The 16,492-nt window shown below is 53.7% G+C and overlaps 5 protein-coding genes across 5 annotated transcripts; 3 read left to right on the top strand and 2 right to left on the bottom strand.

Annotated features, from left to right (window-relative positions):
• Positions 1-1,393: 1,393 nt before the first annotated feature.
• On the bottom strand, positions 1,394-3,113 carry CYP8B1-0 (7-alpha-hydroxycholest-4-en-3-one 12-alpha-hydroxylase; the record flags this gene model as incomplete). Its single annotated transcript, XM_036646107.1, has 3 exons — positions 1,394-2,297; positions 2,349-2,765; positions 2,818-3,113. The coding sequence occupies 3 exons, from the start codon at positions 3,111-3,113 to the stop codon at positions 1,394-1,396; spliced, it is 1,617 nt and encodes a 538-aa protein (XP_036488742.1).
• A 2,056-nt stretch (positions 3,114-5,169) lies between these two features.
• Positions 5,170-6,834, top strand: CGCS363_v014259 (Sterol uptake control protein 2; the record flags this gene model as incomplete). The annotated part of the gene is made up of 2 exons (XM_036646108.1): positions 5,170-5,244; positions 5,500-6,834. 2 exons carry the CDS (start codon positions 5,170-5,172, stop codon positions 6,832-6,834), a joined length of 1,410 nt encoding a protein of 469 aa, XP_036488722.1.
• Positions 6,835-10,072: 3,238 nt separating this feature from the next.
• On the top strand, positions 10,073-10,480 carry CGCS363_v014260 (Galactose/lactose metabolism regulatory protein GAL80; the record flags this gene model as incomplete). The annotated part of the gene is made up of 2 exons (XM_036646109.1): positions 10,073-10,122; positions 10,177-10,480. 2 exons carry the CDS (start codon positions 10,073-10,075, stop codon positions 10,478-10,480), a joined length of 354 nt encoding a protein of 117 aa, XP_036488427.1.
• Positions 10,481-11,378: 898 nt separating this feature from the next.
• Positions 11,379-12,980, bottom strand: CGCS363_v014261 (Vegetative incompatibility protein HET-E-1; the record flags this gene model as incomplete). Its single annotated transcript, XM_036646110.1, has 1 exon — positions 11,379-12,980. The coding sequence occupies one exon, from the start codon at positions 12,978-12,980 to the stop codon at positions 11,379-11,381; it is 1,602 nt and encodes a 533-aa protein (XP_036488479.1).
• Positions 12,981-15,058: 2,078 nt separating this feature from the next.
• ADH6-0 (NADP-dependent alcohol dehydrogenase 6) lies at positions 15,059-16,252 on the top strand (the record flags this gene model as incomplete). The annotated part of the gene is made up of 3 exons (XM_036646111.1): positions 15,059-15,265; positions 15,320-15,464; positions 15,522-16,252. 3 exons carry the CDS (start codon positions 15,059-15,061, stop codon positions 16,250-16,252), a joined length of 1,083 nt encoding a protein of 360 aa, XP_036487976.1.
• Positions 16,253-16,492: the final 240 nt, after the last annotated feature.

The following is a 16,492-nucleotide window of genomic DNA, read 5'->3' on the forward strand; positions in this document are numbered from 1 at the left end:
CCACCCAGATGGCGCACCTTCAATCTGTCTGTACCTGTGACCCGCAGGAGGTTCCGCGACAGGCAGCTGCTCTACCTGCCGCAGCTTGGAGGGAGGAAAAAAGCTCTTCATCAGCAGGTGTCACTGGCCAGTGGCCACGCCTGCCGGCCAATTCTTACCTCACAAGTTCACAACTATTCCAAGGAAGTAGCTGAGAAGCTCCTCGGCAAAACCCACTCCACTTGGGCTCCTGCCGACAATCGGCCTTGATTCCACTGATCCGGGCGAAGAACTCTTCTCGAAAAATTATCGTCTCATCGTTTCCACTATCATTGTCACTAAACACTACCGGCTCTACCTGGGTGCGGATAGGCAAACGAACAGACGCTTCTCTCGGTGCATCGTCGTCCGGGAACCACCGAACGGACAAACAAAACAGCCAACAACATGATTACAGCCAATGTGCCAACCCACCAACAAAGTGACAGTCACCAAGTTGCAACCCGCACTTCATCTCAGTCGGCTCCCTCAGTTCGTACCCAATGCTGCAGCCCCTTGCCAGCGCAAACACCAGGCCCAGCATGTTTTGGGTACCATCTGCAACAAATTGCAGGGGACGTCATCACCACCCCAGCACCATAGGGCGGTGAGCTGCGCAAAAGGTCGCGGATTTGCGCCATCTCCTTCACCGATATCACTTCCTCGCAACAATCCTTGAGAAAGAACCCCGAGTCTGGAGCCCACTCTGCTCCACGCCTGCCTGAAAAACTTTGAGCAAACTGCAGGAGCACCGTGACGCCTGCATCTCCGGCCCACGGCTGCGTTGTTCCGCCCAGCTGTCGAATCGAGACTCCCCAACGGCTCGAGATCAGCCCGCCCGCCTGTTCCCGTCTATCAATCTAATCAGACAATGAGGTTGTCGAATACTGTCCGGCCCCCGTTCCGCATCCTTGCGTCGCATCACCAACTGACCGCGTCTACGTGACCTTGACCTGACCTGGTTGGCTGGCTCGTCTGACAGGATCGACCATTCCGGACTGCCAACCGCCTGTTGTTTGGCTGGCGCAATCACGTCTGATATGCTTCGTTGCACTGCGTCCAGCTCGTCACTCGCCATCGCCCATGCCCCTCTACCAATCGCCATACATCGCTATCATACACTGCAGCTTATTGACTGACAGCTTGACGCATGACGCCGGGAATTGACAGGGGTGCCACTTGGTGGCTGCAACGCTGCAACCACTTTGACCTCCAATGGCCAACGTTGGAGAGCCACACTGGGTCTCGAATGGATGCTCGTCAGCCGAGACATGCGTATTACTCCCGCCACTGGCTTTTGTCAACGATGCCTTTCAATATCTACGGCAGTTGATGGACAGGTATCCCAATTGCTGGCTGCTACATCTTGAACGAATCAACATGCAAACTGCCAGTTGACGTCCTCCCATCCTATGCGTCTTGAGATTACAATCTCGTCATTCCGGCGGCCCCGCTCTGGATGTCTTGCCGCACCTGCCAACGTCGGCGCACCCGCCGGGGGAACTTTGACGTCTTCGATATTGAAGCCGAGTGCCAGAGCACCGACGAATCCTACAATCTCGGTCTGGGCAAAGAACCGGCCAGGGCACATGTGCTTGCCTCCACCAAACGGCAGCATGAACCCCCGTCTCCGTCTCTCCTCCTCCGGCGTCACGTTGAGGAAGCGCTCAGGTTTGAACGACGTGACATCGTCGCCCCAGATATCCGGCATGAGATGGATAACACTAGTAGCCCATTGCATATTGATACCCTTCTTCAGCAAGTATTGACGACCGTCGCTGTCCTCGAGAGTAACATCCTGCATGGCTCTCCGGTTGAAGACCTGGGCGACGTATAATCGGAGGAGTTCACGATAGCAGGCCATGAGGAAGGGACACCGCGACTCGAGATCTCTAGTGTTGACAGTCGCATCCCGTCGTCCGTCTTCCCGTTTGACAATCTCTGTGATTTCTAGAATCTCCTGGCGGACCTGGTCGACATATTCTGGCTCGGCGAAGATATTCATCAAAAACCAGAACGTCATCGGTATAGTATTCGTTGTGGCGGCCCAAGGAAGCAGGAACTCCATACTCGAGAGATCCTCAGATGGTATTCCCACGTCCCGCAGGCACTTTGCGCGTTCCTTCACAATACTCGCAACGTCGGGGCTATCATCCAGATGGCTAACGTAGAACGGCCGCAGCAGGGCATTTATACGTTGACGAGCCGCCACTGCCCTGGGAGCAAGCAGCCTCGGGGCTATGTTGGCCCCCAAGATGGCCAAGTTGTCGTCGAACGTCCTATAGCAAAGTCAGACTCAGCTTTGGATGCATGGACTTGCTTCAACTTACCAGAGGTCCCCGAACTTCTCCATATCCCACATATTATGCCTTCCGTACAGCGCTCTGCTAGCAGCCATGGCCATGACCTCTTGGATCCAATCCCAAGCAGGTAATTTCTTCGGATCTGCGCCAATGGCGTTCATAACTTCACTGCAGTATCCTAGCGAAGCACTGTTGATGGCATGCAGTGGCTGTTTCATGAGGGCTGTGGCCATCGTCTTCCCGAAGTGATGGATGACCTCTGGGCCGAGCTTTTCGAGGTGATGAGGCGGCATATCAAGAATCGAAGCCGTGGCCTCCATCTCGATAGGGAAGAACGAAATGTCGCTGGTACGCATTGCTGCTGCGATTAAAGCCGGAGAGTTTATGAGATACATCTTGCCATGCAGCATGGGCAACGTGCAGATCGGCATCTTGTGTTCTCTACTGCAGGAAGAGTCAACGCCGACCACGGTCTTCTGCCTCTGTTGGGACCTACTAGAGACGGTTATTGAAATTCGCTGCCTCTTTTACAAGCGATACAACGTGGCCAAAGAAAGGCACTTTCGGCCGCAGGATCGGTGGCTCTCGAGCGTCAAACGTCGGAAAAAGAAGTCTTTTGAGAATGACTGCCAGAGGAACCATCAAGAACGTGGCCGCAGCCAAAAGCACGGTCGACCTACTCTGGCCGGCATCATGAATGAGGCTCTCATGATTCGCCATGTTGCTCCAAGACACCTGCGGAATGATGTTCAGTCTCGCATTTCCGTGGATGAAGAGGAATAACGATGCCATTGATCAGGTTGTCGCTCCTCTTATGAAGACCAAACAACCTGGATTCCCCGCCTGGTTGTTATTAGGCGCACATCAGCCGCTCAGCTACCAGTTCCTACGTGGCTGAAGATGTCGTCAGCACTAACCGACTGTACCGCCAAAAGCCATATTCCGCAGCAATTTAATCGCTAGATAGGCACGCGGAGCTCAGGGATGGACGTCCTTCCAGCAAGGATCCAGGCGTTCTTAGGGAAGCACCAAGAAATTAGGGAGGCGCTTTGCTGAGCTTGTTAGGTTATCTGCAAAATTCAACGTCTCTCGGCGCGTTTGTAGTCTCCTCGGCGCGTTTAACGTCCTCCGGCGTGTGGTGAGTTTTTTTTTTCACTTCTAAATATCAAGATTCAGTGTCTCTAACAATGCTGCTAGGCGGCGTCCTGGAGCAAATCGCCCTGGTTGCTAGCCCTACAGAAGCGATTTGTGAGAGAGAACCAAGCGAACTAGCGACGTCGAACTTGCTGATCTGCGAGTGTTTCGAGCACGCAATGTGCAGTCATCAGTTGCATTTGACCTGCTCCGCACCCAGGAAACCTACGACCCTCAAACATGACAGCTCCCTTAACACGGACTGAACGAAGCATTGTAGACGGTCTAGCCTGGCGCGTAACGATCTAGCCTTCCCGCGCACAAACCTTGAACTACTGTCAAGCATCAGTGTCATTACGACAAAGCTTGCGGGGCAGTCAAGGCGAAAAGAAACATCGCGTGCAGATGGCAGTAGTGGTTTAAAACGCCATCTGAACTCCGGCGAATTCATCCACGGCCAACACCAATGAGACACAAGCATCCAGTCATCGGCCGCTTGACGCCACAGATCGGTTGTCCTGCTGCTGGGAAACGCATATACACTTCCACAAGCACGCAATAGGAAGACCGATGCAGCCGTCTCAGGTACGGAGATGGTCAGCGCTCGTTCAGCGGCGAACAGTTGGGCCGTTCCTTTCCAAGTCTTCCCTCTTGGGTGGAAATCACAAGCAGAATCGTTACAGGTAAAGGCTCGAAAGCCAAGGCCGCCGCTGTGCTTTGCCCGCACCAGCCTTGGGCCAAGGGCCTGGCCAATCTGCAGCTGCGACATCTGCGTTGCAGAGCCAACGTGGTACCTGAATGCTTAACTCCACGTCAATGCATATCGGCTTAGCTTACCATCGCCGTGCGAAACGTTGTTGAATTTGTTTCAAACCTTGCAGCGCTAGCAGCCCCGTTTGGCATTGTTGGGTGGGCATGAAATTCTGCTCTATCCCATCGCCGGCACATCGGTGACGCTTCGAGAAATGTTCATCTCTGAGCCAAGCCTGCACAACACCCGCATCGCGTCATTGAAAATCCCTGGCCAGGGGGGACACTGCACAAATGCCATTCACTTTCTACGACATTGCCCCGGTTAAGCATCTAGCTGATCTTCTGTGGGCATGTTGTCGCTTGAGGAGACTTGTGAAGTCCGAAATCAAATAGCATTTACGCCCTACACGATGACCAAGTTCAGAAACAACAGAGGGTCTACGAGTGCCATCATCGCCTGACGTTGACTTTGGCCACCACGAACCGGAAGAAACCTCAAGCTGGCAGGTGTCTACCCACGGATGGTTTGCCAGAACTGGGCAGCTGCGCATGGCCAGGATGCACCTCGCTATCGGGATTTAGCTGCCTTAACGGCCTATGGCTCCAGATGTTCATGTGGAATTGGTCTGCGGCCTCAGCCTCTCACACGCTGCTGCTCGGGTTTCTGTCACCCCGTTGTCACAGCGGGGGACGTGCCACCACCACAGTTGAGTTTGCGTCAGAAAGGTCATACATCCCTGACAATGTCAAGCATCTCCCAAGTTTTCATGTTTCGTACATCAAACTGTATGGATCGGTTTAAAAGCAGGGAGCAAGCCCACACCAAGCCGCTAGACATGTCGCTCTCCCGCTCCCGCCATCCATCGGGTACCGCTTACGTCCACGATTGCCGACCCAACCGAGGGAAGAAGACAAAGATCTAGAGCGTTGCGCCGCAAAAACGAACGTATGTAACGATAGAATGCCGAAGGGTTCAAGACAATATCACGGGAAGACGAAGAACGGGTGTCGACAGTGCAAGAAGCGTCGTGTCAAGGTGAGGATGACCCGCGTCCCAGTTCAAAATCCTTCGGGCCTCATCTGCAAATGCGCGGTGTGCTCTGGAGCTTGTTCAAGTGCTTGGCACCGAATGGGCTACATGTATGCACACATCCCGGGTTGTTCGATCTTGCCTTGGCCAGTCATGAGGACGGCTACACGAACAAGACATGATCTCAGCATACCGAAGCCTCCTTCTATCACGTACAATATTCATAATCCACTTGAAGATGCTGACCACTGTGTTACATAGTGCGACTGCGTCGGACCCGTCTGCGCCAACTGTCGTCGTCGGCAAGAGCACTGCAGCTACTTGGGTCTCCTGGCAGACGCCCTCAACCGAGAAAATGGCGGAGACAAGACCGGCGATACCTTAAGCATGGTCCGCCGTGCGGCGACCGTTGCTGCTCATGCTTCTTCAAGAGACGCCCTCAATGCCTCATTACCGGCCGAGAAGCTACGCGCCGACGAGGCTGAACTCAAGCATCACTTCCTGACACAAGCGTGGTTCACCTTCTCCCTTCAGAGCGACCCTAGGAAATGTGACGTCTGGTCACGGTGGGTGCCACAGCTTGCATCGCGAAATGTTTTCATACATCAGAGCATGCTGTCGATCGCAGCTCTTCATCTCTGCCACCTCGAGCCGCCCGAGATGAAGCGATACTACTCTATGGCCTGCCAGCATGCCATCCAAGCAAGTAACTACTTTCGACTGGCGGTCCCGGAGGTCACAGAAGAGAACTGGCTCGCGACATTCGTCTTCGCGATGTGCAACGGAATCTTTGGGTACTACAGGCCCTTTGCGGACGAGAAAGTCATGGGGCAGGTGAACTCGTTCGAGCCGGCCAAAGCTCTAAACGTCATGCGGGTAGCAGCGAAGTTCTCCGACACGGTAACACCGCACGTCTTCAAGAGTCCAATACGAGACAAGCTAGCACAAGTCGATATCAAAGAATGGCGCGACAGCAGCGACATTGCTCTACGGCCGTCATTACAAAAGATTGCCCGCTTCGTTGACTTCCTGTCACTCGGGTCAGAAGCAACAGGGATACCAGAAGATGACACCAAGGTCTACCTCAGCGCCCTTGTAGCGCTAAAGTCTTGGATGAGCTCGCTTCCAGGACGGCCGCGGATATGGAAACACTTCATCCTTTGGCCATCGCTCGTGTCAGAACAGTACCTGTCTCTGCTACGGTTTAAAGAGCCCGTGGCTCTCATGATCTTCGTGCTTTGGTGCGAAGTCATGTTTCTGGCTCCGAGGAGGTGGTACCTCATTGCGTGGTACGATCGCGGGCATGGCAGCGCGTTGAAGGAGCTGAGCCAGCTGACGGAAAGCCCTGCACAGAAGTTTTGGGAGACGATGGCGGCGGACATGTCCAACGATGGGCTTTCAGATTGCACGGGCTCGGAGACCGATGGAAGTACCACTGGCCCTGCAACGCCTTCGACCGTCAAGAGCGAAGACGTCGGCTGTCGCAGAGGAGGGTTCTTGATGTTGAGCACTGGGGAGGAGTACCGTCAGGGGAAGGGGTTCGCGGTGACGACGAGCTGTCGAGATTACTCGGGGATGATTGCGAAGGCGCGGTAATGCATGGCGTTCTGACGCATTGGGAGCATACGACGATCTTACACGATAGATCGACCAGACCTGGGCAGGCCATTGGCGTCTTTGGACGTTGCTCTGCTGGCGTGGCATATGGAACATAGCTATGGCGTAGTGTGCCGCGCCGTCTAAAGCACATGAGATAGGCATGTAAGAATGATTTAATGAGAATGAACTGCATCTATCGTGAGGTCAGCGTCACGCCAATTATGTGTGACATGCCACAACATCTAGTGACTACTCACACCGATAATGTTAATGTCACTGATGAACAACGAAGCACATGCTTCCACATGACGCGTGCGTCAACCATAACAAACCCCCGCGCCCATTGCTTCCCACCACTCACAGAAATAGCATTCGTAAGTGGTTCCATTCAACCTCGCCTTTACCCCTCCAATCATGTCTTCCTGCCAAGTTGGCAGCAAACCTTGAGGAAAGTCTTGAGGAACTCAATGGAGCCCGATGCCAGTCGATATGCGCGAATTTCTTACTCTAATACGCAGTACTTCGTGCTTTGCTCAAACGTAAAAATGACCGAACACTATTTCCCTAGAGGTAAGCAGAACCGTGCGTGCGTCCGGGTTCGGCGGCGAAGCATCCTTTCGCCGATGTCTAGGTATAGCAAACCAAGCGAATAGGTCTCCTGGCAAACGATGGAGAACGACGTGTTGCCTGAACGGGCAGCTCCGCGATGAGAGGTTGGAATCGACGAGCCGCGAGGATGAGGTGTTTTCTTCTTCTCTGGAGACACAGGGTCGCCCCCAGCCGCCGCGCGGGGGATCGTCGGCGCGCGGCCATGCAGCGATCCCGGCCGTCGACGGGTGTTGCGGCGTAGGAGCGGGTGACATCGGCTTTCGGGAGGGGCTCCGTTGGTTTCCGGCACAATTGTTGGGCGACGGGGCGAGGGAACCCCCACTATTGTGATGTATTTGCCCGCTGAATTACACGAGCGCGAAGGCGCGAGCGGGCGAGAGGTAGCTGCGTAGCTTGCTTCTACTTTGTTTGGTCGCGGGGTTGCATATTCCACGCAGCCGATCACGCCCGCTTCCCCAATGGTAAACCCAATGGGCGGCGGGAGAAGCTGGGCGTGATGTGAGGATGATGTTTACTATTGCTTTTACCCCGCAGGAGATAGGGCAAGGTTTTCGCGTGGGCTTATCGAAGGTGTATTTAACTAGGAGATCATCTCCCCAATATCATCGATTGCAGCATAACCAAATCGTCTCTCGTCTGAGGTTCTCTCGAAATACTATACGCAACAGACACACAATCAGTATGCCCCTCCTGGTAAGATCGATGATGCCGTACAGCTGACACACCCACAGAGAAGGCTTTACTCGAGCCATACAATCTAGAGTATGTGACCTCTGGAACGCAAAACGCATGAGCCGGTGCCCAGTCTCTTACCCTGCCTATGTCGCTGCCATCTCATGGTGCCGCCAGCGACCGGCGCGGGTGAAGGGGCTGGGCTGAGAACATACGGCCTTGAACTTGATCTGGGTAATACCAGCGAAAGGATCATGCACCCTAACACAAGCAGATTACACACACGCACTTCGCACTCGAAGTACAACCAAGACATCAACAACAATGGCTCCTCCGACCGCCATCTCCCCCGTCCGCGACTTCGCCGTCACCTACTCCACCGGCAAGTCCGCCCCGGCCGTCCCCGCCGCCGCCGCTGCCGAGGCCAAGACGAAGGTCGAGGACATGTTCGGCAAGTGGGACACCTTCACCTTCGCGCCCATCCGCGAGTCGCAGGTCTCGCGCGCCATGACGCGGCGCTACTTCGCCGACCTCGACACCTACGCCGAGTCGGACATCGTCATCGTCGGCGCGGGCTCCTGCGGGCTGTCCACGGCCTACGTGCTCGCCAAGGCGCGCCCGGACCTCAAGATCGCCATTGTCGAGGCGGGCGTGTCGCCCGGCGGCGGCGCGTGGCTCGGCGGCCAGCTCTTCAGCGCCATGGTCATGCGCAAGCCGGCGGACGTGTTCCTGGATGAGCTCGGCGTCGCGTACGACGACGAGGGCGACTTTGTGGTGGTGAAGCACGCCGCGCTGTTCACGTCGACGGTGCTCAGCCGCGTGCTGCAGTTCCCGAACGTGAAGCTGTTCAACGCGACGGCGGTCGAGGACCTGATCACGCGCAAGGAGGCGGACGGCAGTGTGAGGGTTGCCGGTGTGGTGACGAACTGGACGCTGGTGAGCATGCACCACGACGACCAGAGCTGCATGGACCCGAACACGATCAACGCGCCGCTCGTGATCTCGACGACGGGCCACGACGGGCCGTTTGGTGCATTCTCTGTGAAGAGGCTCGTGAGCATGAAGCAGATTGAGCAGCTCGGCGGAATGCGCGGGCTGGATATGAAGGAGGCTGAGGACGCGATCGTCAAGGGGACGAGGGAGATTGTGAAGGGCTTGATTGTGGGTGGCATGGAGCTCTCGGAGGTTGACGGCGCGAACCGCATGGGTGAGTTCATATCCGCCACGGTAGAAGTTTATGACAGATGCTGACTTTGGTTGAAGGTCCTACCTTTGGCGCCATGGCTCTCTCGGGTGTTAAGGCCGCCGAGGAGGCGTTAGCTGTTATCGATGCCCGCAAGAAGGAGAATGAGCTCTGAGTGGAGTTATCGTCTCTGGATGGGCTGAGATTTGGTTTTCCGTCACTCGTTCGGCGCGTTCATGACGCTCTTTAAAGGTAAGACTAGGGCGCATAGAATGGTAGATGGGCCTGGGTACGAGCAGTATGGGAAAATCGTAGGCTAGCCAAGCTGGAATACACTCGTTCACTGCCTTCACACATCGTCAAACCAAACTTCTGCTTGACACCTTTCGCATCGGCTACTGTGACAATCTGTTCGTATGTTCGTACGTGTAGTGGTACGGTTAGGCTAGAAACAGAACGAATCGTCCCCCAGATCCGACGCGTTTGATCAGCCGTAGGCGGAATCAAAAGGGCGATTGCTCCGTCGCATTTGTAACTTTCAGAGCTTTGTAAGTTAATAGGATAACGTTTGACACACGGGCCATACCTTTCCATCCGCATTTGTAAAGTGAGGTTGACGACGGTGTCGCCGAACACTTTTGTAAGCATTATTGATGGCTTCGGTTGTCTGAACGTATAAAAGGCCATTGTTCACACCGAAGATATCGTGATCATGACGTTTACCTCATTTCCTCACCCTTCAACCTCATCGTTTTAGCCAAAGCCACCAAGATGTCTAAAGATCCTATTAAGGTCGGCTTCGTAGGCCTCTCATCCCAGCCGTAAGTCGCTAGATGACAATTGAGAAGGAAGAAAGAATGCTGACTTGCTTCTAGAGCGTGGTCGTGGTCCGTCGCGGCGCATCTACCTTACTTCGCCACGACGTCCAACTACAAGATCGTCGCGCTCCAAAACTCCTCCACCGAGACTGCAAAGAAAGCCGCTCGCATCCATAATCTCGGAGAAGACATTGCAGCCTACGGAGACATCCAGTCCACCGTCTCGGACCCGAACACCGACCTCGTCGCCGTCTGCCTCAAGGTCCCGGCGCACCTGCCCATCATCGAAGCGGCCCTCAAAGCCGGCAAGGCCGTCTTCTCCGAGTGGCCCCTCGCACGCAACGTCGCTGAGGCCGAGTAACTCGCGAACTTGGCGGCCGAGAAGGGCGTCGGGACGCTGGTCGGTCTGCAGGGCCGCCACGATCCTTCGGTGCTCAAGGCGAGAGACATGGTTGCCGGTGGCGAGCTGGGCGACATACTCCAGACCACGATGCTCTTCACGAGTCCTTGGTTTGGAGCCACGTTTCCGGCGGACGCTGTTTTCGCAACCGATATCGAGAACGGGGCCAATCTGATGTCGATTTCTGTCGGACATGCGCTGGATGCCCTCTGTTTCGTGCTCGGAGAGCTTAGAGGAGTTCAGGGTATTCTCGCGAATAACCGGCCTGTGGTTCGACAGCGAAGGGAAACAGCAGGGGACAATCACGAAGACGTCCCACGATCACTGCACCGTCACGGGAAGACTTGCGGGCGGCGGCGTAGCGACTGCCGTGTGTCAAGGCGGCATGAGTGCCATTGACAAGAACTTCTTCTGGGAAATTACAGGCACCGAGGGGACGCTTGTGCTGGAGGGGCCCATGGGCAACATCCAGGGGTTTCAGCCCACGATCAGCTTTGTCAAGGCCGGAGCGGGGTCGAAGCTGGAGAAGATCGAGGTCGAGGAGGCCAAGGACTTTTCGTTCAACACGGGCAGGGCGTGGGACGCGCTTGCTGGGGAGGGTGAGGGTGCTATGCCTGATTTCCAGGATGCTTTGTTGAGACACCGGATGCTCGAGGCGATTTACAGGAGCAATGAGAAGGGTACTCGGGAGGAGTACATGTGAAGAAAATAGTTTAGCATTGACAATGTGGGAGCCCAAACAATTCGACTCCCATTCTGGAAGAGATCTGAGTCCTCAAATCGAAGCCGATGCTCCTTTCAGAGCACATGCGAGATGTCAAGAATGGATATCAAATCAATTGAAAGAACGATGGTGCTTCTACAACTTCGAATTATAAACCAAAAACGAGATTCGGACCCTGAAACATTTCTCTCTCCTCACTTCCCCATTTCGAATCTTCACACTCACATGTTTCCCTCCCCCAAGATCCTGCACATGCTCATCCAAGCCATTCAAAACAGGCTTGCCCCGGTCTGAAGCATGAAAGTCCTTGGCAGTCACGAGGTAGTTGTTCGTTATCTCTTGAAGACTCTCGCCACCCCCGTTCTTTGGCTCAATGTTAGTCCACACTCTATTGTTGTGGACTCCCAGCATGACCACAAATTGATCCTCGCCAAGTGGATGCTGCAGGAGCATGGCTCCACAGTGACCTGTTTCTTCCAGCTTCAGTTCCCAGGCCCTGGGTCCGAATTTCCATCGACCTTTCCCAGTGGCTTTCAGGTCGATAACAAGAGGGCTGCCTGGCGTCATGGGTGGCTCCATGAAAAAGGTATACTGCGCCCCAGCGTCCATCCACTCAGAAAGATTGAAGTTGCGTGGTCCAGTGGGTGCAATATATACCTCCCTGTATTCCATTTCATTGAAAATCGCAGCTTCAACATCAGTAGCGCCATCAGCCGGACCACGACGTCCAACCCGTCCGTAGCGACGCTCTGCAGCATCCCCAATCTGCTCGAGGGGTATGGCGACGTGCTTTCCTTTGCGCGTGCAATCGAGCACGCCCCATATCATATTAGGATCCTTGTCGTTGATGCGCATTTGAATGCGGAGACCGTTATTAGTGAGCGCGAATTCTCGAGAGGTGGTATTGGGCTCGACGTCCGCACAAGACGCAAACTCATCTGGGCTCTTTGCAAAAGCGTCCCTTAGTTTGCCAGGTTCTTCAATTTTGGCTGTCCAAGAGAAAATAGAATGGTCCGTAGATCGTTTAATGATTTCCTGCTGAAGTCTGACAAAGGCGTTTTCACCCCCTTCGGTGTAATTTAACGCCATTGTGATGCGGAGCAAACCAAGTAGACTGTACGCGCGGTCTTCAGGGCGACTTGTTTCCCTGCCCGTGGCCCACGAGATTATCTGTGCTACACTGTAGTCGGTGTTGGTGTTTATGAGTAGAACTTCGGATGGAATCTTCGTTGTCTCCTTGATGATGTCTCGCCGAAGAGCTCTCGAGCCGATGTCGATCCAATTTTGGTCGAAGAAAATGAGATTCCGCGGGGCTAGGAGTTCCTGTAGCGTCCATCCTCTCTTGAACCAATCGCTCTTTCCAATATCCTCAAGCTTAGTGACATCTGCCAAATATGCGTAGCAAACTTCGGCCTTGCGATACCAGCTATACATTGAATTGATGGACTTTCCCTCCTCTTGAGAGTCCTCGTGGTTGATGCAGCAAGTGTCGATCCACGCCCACTCGAATCCGGCGTCAAAGGCCTTGTTACAGAACTCTGTGATCTTTTTGTAGCTGACAGGACCCTTCGGTGATTCGGAGTTGGGGTCAAGATGCTGGAAGGTTACCTCCCCTACACTTTTCGGACTCCATCGATGGGACAATATAGCATAAGGTGGAGCTTCATCCTGAGGAAAGACTCTCATGAGTCGGGTCTTGGGGTCCTTGGCAGGCTCCGTGTTGACGAGTCGCATCATGATGGCTTGGAGGGGTGATTAATATTCGAAGGAAAGCGAAGGCCGACAAGAATCCAACAAAGGCTTTAGTGAGAAAACGGTATTTAGTGTTGTTGATAGGGCTTGAGAAATTTTATTTGCATACGACTGGGAATTATCCAGTGTTCCGCGTGAGGAACCACGCGTATTTGTACCGATTTCTCATGTCGCCTACGTGCACGACTCAGAGAAATTCAGGATTCATGCTCATATTCCCCTACTCGCTCCAGAGACGAAAAACACTTTCGAAATATGCAACGAGATTCAGTTAGACACAGAACACCAATTGCGGGACGGCACTCTCCTTGAATCAAATTCAAGGGAGCTGCCTTAGGCTGGCCAGCCAGCCTGTGATGATGTGGCAAGCTGAGATGCAAGACATCATACGAGTCTAACCAGTCTTGCGCACGACGCGGAGTATTTCACCGTTTCAATTTCACCGTTTCAAATGTGAGCTATCATAAATCCTTTTGGATGATGATTTCGAAATGAAGGCGGAAAGCTCATAGAACTCCATTCCAGTTGGCAAAGTGCTCGAATATCAGGATTGACCTGGTCTAGAACTCAAATGCGGTCTACCTTAAAGGAAGTGGCAATGACAAGCACTGGGCCTAGAGTCAGCGCATGAAACTGTTGTGATGTTACTTGGTAGAGGCTGTCATAAATCGTAGCAAATTTGAGAACATGTTTACATTCCGAATGCCTGGTTGTCAAAGTCGCTTGGACAGCCGTCCTCGAGGAGTCCAAAACGTTGACGCTGTCGAAGACAAAAACATGTTCCTGATAGAGCATTTTGGCCGTTGTTATGGATATCAATGACCCCTCTCACTATATTACTTAATGACAACGGCTTTAACCACTGAAGAATGACCACGGGATTCTTTGAGGCCCCACACGTAAGTAAAACCCATGACTTTGAATCAGGGGTCCATGGCTTTAGGTGACTCCTAGGTTCATTCTCAGGTTGCCTGAATTTCATATACGTATTTAGTGTCAGGTAGAGTCGGTGGAATTTCCAAGTATTATTAAAAGGGGCATATCCTGCGAGATTGTGTTATTAGGATTACTGTTATGGCTTTCCTGGGTATCTGGAAGTAAGGAATGTCGATGAGACAGCACATGAATAGATGGGCCTTTCGAATAAGGCTGGGACGGTTCAAGGCAGGATTTCTAAAATCAGTGACCTGAATCCCAAGAACGCTGGTGAATCTTTTGATGTCGCTTCCCCTAAACGCCGCTTGGCTTTTCGCTACCACCTGTGGAGTAAATGTCCACGTGGTTTAGATGAGGCCCCGTCATGGCCTCTAAGCTACGCATGTAGACTAAAGAGCCCGGCAATTGTTCCTCTCCCAATACGTCAGTCCTCTTTTTCAAAGAGTAACCTGATCGCACCGCGGGTCCGGCATCAGGCACCTCGTCAATTTGATTGGCTCAGCACCACGGAGTGAACTCCTCTGTGCAAGCACGCATTGGTAAGCGGAATGCCGTGGAATCGGGACTTTCACTCCGGATCGACTTCCCTGAGGCTCAAGTCTCGGCGTATTTCTGCTGTGACACCGTCAAACCCAATATGATGAGAAAAGGTTGGCGTCATGAGGCTTCGAGACATGTCCCGTTCGGGAAGGAGATTGACACCCCAGGGGGAAGCTAGCTCGTTATCAGCGGTCTGGAAGCCAAGCCTTTCGGAGCTAAGGCGTGAGCTACACCCGGAGCTGCGTTGGCGCGACCTTCTCGGCATGGACCGAGACGCCGCTTAGGTGGGGCGACCCTCGAGACATTGAGAAACTCATAGACGTCATTCATCGGATGGCACTTTTCGATGGGTGTTCTCCGATGGGTAATTTGCGGCAGGCAGAGGGCCGAGGTCTATTGCCTTACCGGAGCAGCTTGCAGTATGATCAGCCCAGAGGCGGGCAGGTCTGAGGAAATTCGAGCGTCATCGCGAAATCTGGCCGTATATAAGTAGAAGAAGAGTGCACTTCAAAGCACGATAGAGACAAAGGACATCGGCAAATATTCTCGAAAATATTCTAGACACCACCACCACCAATTCAAACAAAATGAGCTACCCCGAAAAATTCCAGGGCTTCTGCACTCAGGGTCCGAAAACATGGAACAAGTTTAGCAAGGAGACCCTCACACCGAAATCATTCGAAGATCACGACATTGACGTGCAGATCGAGTGCTGTGGTGTCTGCGGATCCGACGTGCACACTATCACTGGCGGCTGGGGCGAGTACGAGGGTCCCCTGTGTGTCGGCCACGAGGTAAGTCTATTCAGAACATCTAAGACGGGCGTGCAAGATCTAAAAGCCATCAAGGTTGTCGGTAAGGCGATCGCCGTCGGCAAGAGTGTCAAGGACATCAAGGTTGGAGACAGGGTTGGCGTGGGAGCCCAGGTGTGGGCGTGCCTGAAGTGCGAGCAGTGCAAGCATCAGAACGAGAACTACTGCCCTCACCTCGTTGGTACGTTGACATGGATTTTTCGGCCGCTCCCGAAGGAAAGACTAACTAAAGAACCAGACACTTATAACGCAAAGTACGAGGATGGCAGCCAGGCGCATGGTGGCTTCGCAAGTCACATCCGCGCTCACGAGTACTTCACCTTCAAGATCCCCGAGAAGCTCAAGTCCGAGGATGCGGCCCCGCTCATGTGCGCCGGCTTGACAACCTACTCCCCGCTTGTCCGGGGCGGTGTGGGGAAAGGCTCCGTAGTCGCGATTGTCGGCATCGGCGGCCTCGGTCACCTTGGAGTGCAGTGGGCTAAGGCTCTCGGCGCCGAAGTCTACGCCCTCACGCACTCGCCCGACAAGGCCGAAGACTGCAAGAAGCTGGGTGCCAAGGAGGTCATCAACACGACAGAAAAGGATTGGGCGAAGCCCTGGGCATTCAAGTTCGATTTCATGTTGAACTGCTCCGATATGACCAACGAATTTGATCTGCAAACCTACCTGTCCACGCTAAGCGTCGGTGGTCACTTTCACATGGTGGGACTTCCGGATAAGCCGCTTCCCCAGTTCCCTGCGGGCCTGTTCACCAGCAACTCGGCTAAGATGTCCGGAAGCCACATTGGAAACCACCAGGAGATGGATGCGCTGTTGAAGCTTGCCGCTGAGAAGGGCATCAAGCCGTGGGTTGAAACTATTGACATCTCCGAGGCAGGATGCAAGGAGGCGGTTGAGAGGGTCAAGGAGAATCAGGTTCACTACCGATTCACCTTGGTTGGGCACCAGAAGGCTTTTGGTACCGCTTAAAAGTTTCCCTTAATTGAAGCAATTGAATAGCAACTCCATATCTAATTCATTCGTACTCAAGTTTTCGATGCATTACTCACTACCAAGTACTCTGTGGTACACATTATTAGGTTTTGTTATCCGCCCATTGTACTCCGCGTCAGCCAGAGTGACTCCCGAACCCCGCAACGCCCGGCCCATCCGGACATCATCTAAGTATGACACTGTGTGCACTTTCATCGCTGAATAGTCGTAGAAGGC

The sequence above is a fragment of the Colletotrichum siamense genome, assembly GCF_013390195.1.
Source record: "Colletotrichum siamense strain Cg363 chromosome Unknown KSG_Cg363_contig10, whole genome shotgun sequence".
NCBI classification, from domain to species: Eukaryota; Fungi; Ascomycota; class Sordariomycetes; order Glomerellales; family Glomerellaceae; genus Colletotrichum; species Colletotrichum siamense.